This window comes from Orycteropus afer, unplaced genomic scaffold (genome assembly GCF_000298275.1).
Source record: "Orycteropus afer afer isolate SDZICR_OR568_19922 unplaced genomic scaffold, OryAfe1.0 scaffold01301, whole genome shotgun sequence".
Taxonomy (NCBI): Eukaryota; Metazoa; Chordata; class Mammalia; order Tubulidentata; family Orycteropodidae; genus Orycteropus; species Orycteropus afer.
In genome coordinates, this window is record NW_006922888.1 from 52,440 (window position 1) to 61,141 (window position 8,702).

Sequence of the window (8,702 nt, forward strand, 5' to 3'; positions counted from 1 at the left end):
TGGTTTTAGACTTCAGGGGATATTTGTGGTCTAAAGTTTAAAGATTATCTCAGGGCAGTAATTTCAGGGGTTCCTCCAGCCTCCATGGCTCCAAAAGTGTGGAGTACATGAGAATTTGAAAATCTGTGTCTCCATTTTCCCTGTTTTGATCAGAATTATTCTGTGGAATCTTTGATGAAGATCTTCAGTAATGGTAGCCAGGCACCATCCAGTTCTTTTGGTCTCATGGCAAAGGAGGCATTTGTTCATGGAGGCAATTAGCTACATATTTCATATCTTCCTCTTCTTCCTGACTTTTCCTTTCTCTATTGTTCTAGATGAATAAAGACTGATAAGACTGATTGTTGTGCCTTGGATGGCCACTTGCAACCTTTTAAGACCCCATATGCTGTGCAATGAACTAGGAGGTAGAAGAGAAGCACCAAACACAATATTAGGCCAATTAACTGGGATGTCTCACGAAACCATGACACTAAACCTCCAAACCAAGGAACCAAATCCCATGAGGTGTTTGGTTATACATAAGCAGGCTCAGCAGCTATTCATTTTTGTTGTTGTAAATACATCTTATCACACAACTTTTGCCAATTCAACTTTTTTTTCAAGTGTACAACTTCTTGACAGCAATTAAAATAATCAGCTGTGTAACTCTACCCTTAATCAGTATGATTTTTTCATCACCATTAATTCCCTTTTCCCCCCTCCCACCCTTGTTAATCAACTCATTTGCCCATTTTATGATTGGGTTGTCTTTATGTTGTTAAGTTGTTAAAGTTTTATTTATATTTTGGATGTATGGCTGACAGTGAACTCTTAATACGAGTAAAAAGTGCTTAGACTAATTAGAGAAGGATAAGAATAATAAGAAGGTAAAAAAGATAAATGGCACCTATGATGTTTTGAGGAGCTTTGGTAGTGTGCCACTGATTGCTAAGTAGAAGGCTTGCGGTTCAAACCTACCAGCCACTCCTTGGAAGGAAGGTTGGGCGATCTACTTCTGTAGTGATACTGCCTTGGAAACCCAAGGAGGGGTCACTGTGAGTCGGGTCTGAGTCTGACTGGACGACACATAACAACAACAACATGGTGTTTTGAGGATTAGTATTAACCTTTTGTGCCTGAAGTCATGGGTGGCATTGTAACATCAATCAATCACTGCTTGAAGGACAATATTGAGTTGGGTAAATCATGGAGCTGACCCAGTATGCTTAATTATAAGAGAATGTTTGATGGCAATCTACTCTTTGCTGGCAGACTTTTGGTTCACTTAGTGGATGATAATATAAGTCACAAAAGCTATCAGTAAAACCAATCACCTGACTCTGGGAACCGTACTGCAGTTACACATATAATAATTTCTGAGATGTTATTTTGGCACAGTTGACAAAATTTCACTTTCCAGGACTTTAAGGCTGTTTCACCCATGGACCAGTTTGGACTGTAAGTGTACTCCCTATTGCTGTTTTGTCTGCTTGTTGACTGATTGATTTGACTGACAGAGACAATAGGACAAATAAAAATTTAAGCTGATTGTTCTGACAAGTCTCTTATACTGATAAATGGACTAGTGATTTAGATGGCTAGCAACACAAGTTGAGCTGCTAATTAAAAGCAGAGTCAACTGCTTTTCATTATGCATACACTCTCAACTCTCATGACACATCATATTAATGAGTCATCTAGTGGCAGGTACTAGGAATAAGGCAGTGGTTGGATGGTGATACTTCTGCCTAATAGTGAAATGAAGTCAAGGTTTCTAAGTATGCCTGACAGCCTAAGGACTGGTTTGCTGATATGTAATCTCTAGCTAAATTCTTTTTTCTACTATGGAAAATTTTTGGTCTTTGAGATAGGAGTGATTCATATCATAACTTTAAATAAAAAAGTGTTTTTTTTTTTTTTTTAACTTGACTGACTTTGGGGAGAGGGGATGCTACCGAAAGGCCCATGGCCTTTTATTTGAAACTGATCAGGCCAAATGCTTTCCAAATTTAGAATTTTTTAGATTTTAGAAAGGTAATAATATATATAAGACTCTCAATTTGAATAAAACACAGTTATATTTCTGTAGTAAATATATAAGTATTCATGCTAAGTGAATAAATGAGATAGATAAATTCTATAAATAGCTTCATGTCAGTTCAGGTCAGATTTAGCCATCACATGATTTTGGAATTGAGGATGAGGGATTGTGGTCCTGTACTTAAGTTTGTCAAGCAGTGTCTTTAGGTGACAGGGGCTAGATGCATACGAGTGATTACCAGATAATTTTGATTGACAAATCAGAATATAATTCATGACAAAGTATCTTTGGGTTTCTAGGATTTGTACTGTGTTCGCAGTGACCTGGGGAACCTGCTTAAAGCCCTGGGTCGCTTGGAAGAAGCCAAGGTAGGTGTTCGATAAAACACAGTTAAACTTTAGTGTTTTTGAAAACTTGTACATTTTTCAAAATCTTCAACTCTTCATTGAGCTCTCTTCACAAAACAGTCCTAAGAAACTGAGGAAACTGATGGCATGAATCGCCTCAGACTAGAGCAGGGCCAGACTTTGGCATACTGTTCTAAATCTGGGGTAAAGCAAGAAACTGAACATTTTGGAGCCTTTCTGCTGAGGTAGATCATCTTTATAACAATGGGCTCCATCTTGTGTGGGGGAATAGATAACATTACTTCAAATCTGAGGCTTGCCTGCTGGTGACAAGCAGAGCGCCTGTGATTTGGCTCAAGACTCCTATATGATGCAGGTGCCACTGAAAATGCTGCTCTTCTAAGTCCTTTGTGGCTTGTAAGTGGAGAAGAATTTCATCCAAATGTTACCCTATAATACTGGCATTTAAAACTATTTAACCTTCCTCCCTTCATCTTCCTTACCCTTTTTACAGTGGAAGAAAGGCTGTTAAAATGATTATAAATTAATAATTGGAACATCCTGTTCCTTCTTATCCACATTCCCTCCCCTAAGTTCCTTTTTCCTCTTTTTCAATCCTAGTTGTCTGCCTTTTCTTCCTTACTTCCTGCTTTTATTCCTTCCCACCCTACCTCCTTTAAAAACAAAAAAGTCAGAAGGATAAAGCTGGTTTGTTTGGGAAATGGACTGATCGAAAGAAAACTTGCCAAAGTGGAAAGGTGGCTTTTAGCATTCTGTTTCCAAATAATGAATTTGAACACCAGGTTGGGTTATTAAAGCTTTTGAAAGTATAATTTAAAATTACATTTAAAATGAAATTGTCTTGTTACAAGCCACCTTACGCAACCGCGCTGCAGGGGTGAGGAGTGGGGAGAAACCAGAATGCTTCTGAAACTCCCACCTGTTGCTCTGAGCCCCACGCGCATGCTAATGCGTGGAGTGTATGCGCAGCGTAGCTGTCTGTTTGCTTCATCCAGGGAGGGACAAGGTTTTTCATCACCATCTAATGTTAAAAGGCACTAGTTTAAAGTGCTTAGCTCAGAAATTCTGTGGATACTTTGGATTAACCTTTTGTAGGTTTCCAATTAATGAATTGTAATTGATTTCAATTTTAGCTGAAAAGTCTAATTGGTAATTTATAGGACAAATATTTGATAAGTTCCTATTAATTTTCACCCCACCAAGCGGACAGCTAACATGAATTGCACTTCACTGCAGCTTTAGAGATCGGTTTAGGCTGAGACATTGCGCCTGCCTTAGGTTGCTGACTTCTTTATTTCAGAGCTCTGGAGACACCTAGTTTTGAAAAATGTTACTCTGTTTTTGTGAGAAATTAGTAAACAAGAAAATACTCTTTGAGAATGCAATGTATTTCTTTTGTAATCAGTGCATTTGAAAATTCAAGCCAGCATATTCCTAGTAGATGGAAGCAAAATTAAGTTGTCTTTGTAGAAAATGAAGAGCCTTTCTTCCAGCAAAAATCCCTGCTGTATGCAATAGCCCTAATTAACCCTCTCCCTTCTGCATGTTTCCCATGATACAGACTTGAGACTGTCCTCATTCCCATATGTAATAGACATCCAAAGAATTTCAATTGCTTTGTTGAACTTTTACTAATGATCTTGTTTTTATTTTCTCTCTTGTTTTTGGTTTTTCACCATTGATATTGTATTTAGAAGGTTTCAGGTGGGTGAAACCTCCTATTCCATGCGTAAGGTGCCTCGCTGAAGGGAGCTCGAGGCCTGGATCTAGGGCAGACACACACCTCCTCCTCCTCTTCCAGCAAGGAACGCACCGAAAAGTCACATGATGAGAAATATGGTAACGGGTTTGTAACTGCCACAGCAAAACAATTTGCCTCCATGCCTGAATCTTCTGTCTTGTGGCTTCAGAAACAGCTTAAAATAATTTTATTTACAAGCAAGTTATGTAAGAGAATGTTTTATACTATAGCCACAATTCTGTCAAAGATAAGTAAAACTTAATTAAGATATTAAAAATTATTAGAGATAATTTACTAGTAAAAGCTTCTAACTCTTCTTGTTGTTCATTTTTTTTTCCTTTTTTCTTCTTTGTTTGGATTGCAGCATTCTGCTCTTCTGATGATGCGCTGTGACCCTGCAGTAGCGCAAAGGCTGCGCAGCGTTAACGCGCAGCGTGCAAATGAGCCCCTGTGAACGGTTGACTAGATGAGTAATCTGATTGACTGGCTCCCTCTGTCCTATTCTGTAGCCTTTTTGGATAAAATTGGGTTTTAATATACCTCGAATCCAGCTAATCTCATTAAACAGATATTCTCTATGGGCCTGTCTAGTAGATTAATGGATCTGGTTGGCCGTTTACTGCGTCTAGGGGTGTTCTATGTAGCGCAGCAGATCGCAGCGATTGCGCAGCGCGATGCTGTTAGGTTGCGCAAGCGATGTTTGCGCTCGCATTACAGGGACCTCAACCTAGGTGCAATCCTGTCATACGAGGTTTCAACTTTAATCTCCTTTGGAAAACAGACTTTATAAGAAGTAACTTATAGCCTGGCTTTATATCTGATTTGGCAGAAAAACATTTTCCTCCTCAGCATAGTTTGGTATTAGTAGAGAACATTATTGTTTTAGAGTAGCGTTTCCCAAATGTGTTACGATAGTGTTACGATAAAATGCCCAGTGAAAGAAAGGTTCCATGGTCAACTAAGTTCAGGGAATCCTGAAGATACTATTTGGCTTAGAGAAGAACTGTAGTAAAGAAATCTGTTTTTTGTTTTCCATATTCATTTGATCACAAAATCCCTCTTCCAGTGATACTTCATAGAACATACTCTGGGAAATGGTGAGAGTAAGAAAACTTAGCCTTCGTGGTACCCTTTAGATATCACTTGAACACATAATAAGAGCCCTTAGGTGTTCAGATAAGAGAAGCGCATTATAGACTGTTAAGGCCACTGACTTCCTAGATAAGTCCCAATGTAAGGGGTGGTCATTGGTTGGCAGAACTGAACATGGTGGTTTGCACTTGGGTTCTGGTGGCGCACGCGCAGGAGCAGCCAGCTGTGGCAGCGCATTAGTTTTGGCGCAAGCGAGCCTATGCTGCAGGGTCACTTTTGGCTGGTCAGAGAAGGAATAATGATATCACCTTCTTCCCCCCTCCCCCGATCTTTTTTTTTTTTCCCCTTTACAAAATTTCCCCTTTCCCTTTACCTCCTTCCCCTCCCATCTTCTTTCATTAAACCCTCCTAAGGCATGTTATTTGAAAGCAATTGAGACGCAACCAAACTTTGCAGTAGCTTGGAGTAATCTTGGCTGTGTTTTTAACGCACAAGGGGAGATTTGGCTTGCAATTCATCACTTTGAAAAGGTTAGTCATTAAATTAATAATTGATATTTATGAAGTGCTTGTATATGCAGGTGTTTTTACTAGAACCGAATAATAAGTGTTTACTTAAACAGTCTCATAATATCTTTGTTTCTCTGACTGTATTGCAATGTTCATTGGATGGTATATGTTTTGGCAGAGTTTCCAGTTTTGCATTGAGAATGTACTTTCATAATTAAAGACGCTTTTCTAAAATGGGTATCTTTACTTTTTGTCAGGACTTGGCTAAAAGGCTAATTAGAAGTCTGTCAGGAAATGTGCAAAATTAGCCTAGAATGCTTTGTCATAACCAGAAAACAAGGAAACTTTATTACTTTGTGTCAAAGGGATTCAAGAGGCAACTTGTAGAGGCTCCTACTGGCTAAAAATACTTGCGCATTAATAGGAATGATAACTGAAACATTGAAACTTTATCAAGTATGTTTAAATCCATTGATTCATAGTTACACTAAAATTCTTTTATCTATCTTTGAAAGATAATAAGGAGCAACTCATTTTGAAAACTTGTTTCAAAAGGGAAGATTAAAACATCTGTCTTCTCTCTCCTACATGAACTGGACTTCAGGGTACCTCAGTAGTTAATGGGGAAAGTTTCTCTTGGTAGAAGTGTTCCTTCTAATAAATAAAGAAGGAAAGATAGAATTAGAATATCACCATTAATATATGTCAGCATTTATTAATGACAAAAAAGGGACAACTAGACATTAAACGTACCTTGTGATATAAGTAAACAATTTGACCAATGAATTAATCTTGCAAAAGGAGAAAAGAACCCAAATTGGAAGCTTCTAGTTCTAACTAGCAGGAGTTAATAAGCACTTGATTGACTACTAGCCAAAAGCTTGGTGGTTCAAACTTACCCAGAAACACTTCAAAAAACAGGCCTGGTGATTATTTGTAAAAGATCACAGCTTTGAAAGCTCTGTGGAGCAGTTCTACTCTGCACACACAGAGTTGCCATGAAGCAGAATTGACTTGATGGCATCTAACAGTAATCACAATAGTTCTAACTACCAATTAATAGGAAATACAGGGGACAGGAGAACATGTTAAAGAATGCCATAGGGATGCAATCAGCAAAATCCAAACTATGGAAGCTATAAGACAATGGATGTGATTTCTTCAACAAATTACAGGAATGTAAATGGAAATTTAAATTAAACCTTTAAAGGAAAAGGACGCTTACAAAGACACGTTGACACGTTATATTTTATGAATCTCATTTGGATTTTGATTCAAGATTATGAATCAGAAACTGTCACTGAATGGATATTTGATACCAAGGAATTACAAGTAATAATGGTATATGGTTATGATTGGAGGAAAAATATTCTTACCTCTAACATATATGCTGAAATATTTTGTAATGGAATGATGTGTCTGGGATTTACAATGATCTAGGAGTAGAAGTGAGTAGGGTATAGATTGAACATGATTTAATTGTTGAAGATGGGTAATGGGGACCTGGAGTTTTGTTATATATTCCTCTGCTTTTGTATATGTTTGGAAGTTTCCGTAATAAAAAGTTAAAAATATTTTTGGAATGGACATCTATCACTAGACAGTCTAAGTTAATTGTGCTTTGTTATGTTTACTATAGAATTGTATAGTATTCTTTAGCTTTACTTTTTCAGTGTTTTGGTTAAGGCTTGCATTTACACTGTAGGAGTACCTCTTGATCAGTGGTTCTGTACCTTACTGCACATGAGTAGCTTGTAAAAGGCACCAGATGTCCTGGTCCCATCTTCAGAGGGTTTGATTTAACTATCCTGTGAAGGTTGAAAATCATTGCTCTTGATATAGCTATCTTTTAAAAAACTACTTGGGTTAGCAGTCAAATGCCTTAGGCACCACGCCACCAGAGCTCCCTTTTTTTTTTTTTTTTTTTTTTTTTTCTTTTTGACTTGGGTTTTAAGAATATTTTAAGAAAGTATTTGGATGAAATTATGTAATAAAGTAACAAATAGCAAATGTATAGCTCTAGCTACATATCTTACTAAATATATAGTTCTCGTTACTGGGGTATGTATTTTCTTTTCAATAAGAGCTTGTTGCTATTTCCTGCCAATATTTTTTAGATTGTGAATAAGGTGGGAACAAAAACTATTAAATAATCAGTAAAATTGGAATAGACCTAGTTTTTGTATTTCTCCCTTCAGGATCCTTTTGCTCTTTTATGAGAAGTTATTTTAATAACATTGAGCCTGTAAATGATGAGAGTATACTAAATAAATACGGGGTTTAAAAAAAGATTTAATTTTAATAGAAAAATGTAATTGGAGGTCTAAACCAAAAAAACCAAACCCACTGCCTTCGAGTCTATTCCAACTCATGGCAACCCCAATTAGGTTTCCAAGGCAGTGAATCCTTATGGAAGTAGATTGCCCAGTCTTCTGTGGGGAGGCTGGTGGGTTTGAACCATCAACCTTCTGGTTAGTAGTCAAATGTCTTAGGCACTGTTCCATTAGACGTCTAAAATGATCCCAAAATGAAAAGTTGTAATTGGGAATTTAATCTGGCAAAACTCTAATTTGTAACTGTCTTGTCATTTTTAGGCTGTCACCCTTGACCCAAATTTTCTGGATGCTTATATCAATTTGGGAAATGTCTTGAAAGAGGCACGCATTTTTGACAGGTGAGCGTGTTCTATTTGATAAATTTTCCTGAATTTTTGTTGTATTGGCACTTCAGAGTGGACGGAAATTTTGCCAATGGTCCATTGAAATAAAATTCCCTTTTCTAGTATTATTCAGTTTTTCCCCTGATAGTTTTATTTGTAGATATTGCTGCCTGACTTTTCATTGTTGGCTTTCCTGAAAGCTATTATCCTTCTTGCTGGGAGTTTAGTTGAAATTTCCTTTATTGTAAATGAAATTGTTATTTCTTAGGCTACAGTATTCTTTTGATCTGATTCAGAATGCTAAGTAAAT

At 37.3% G+C, this 8,702-nt stretch overlaps 1 protein-coding gene across 1 annotated transcript in view; it reads left to right on the forward strand.

The window, feature by feature from the left end:
- Nucleotides 1-8,702, forward strand: part of OGT (O-linked N-acetylglucosamine (GlcNAc) transferase) — a 54,379-nt gene that overhangs the window by 10,546 nt on the left and 35,131 nt on the right. The window contains exons 4-6 of the mRNA XM_007959001.2: nt 2,323-2,391; nt 5,638-5,754; nt 8,328-8,407. Coding sequence (XP_007957192.1) covers nt 2,323-2,391; nt 5,638-5,754; nt 8,328-8,407 — 266 coding nt within the window. The remainder of the gene's footprint in view (nt 1-2,322; nt 2,392-5,637; nt 5,755-8,327; nt 8,408-8,702) is intronic.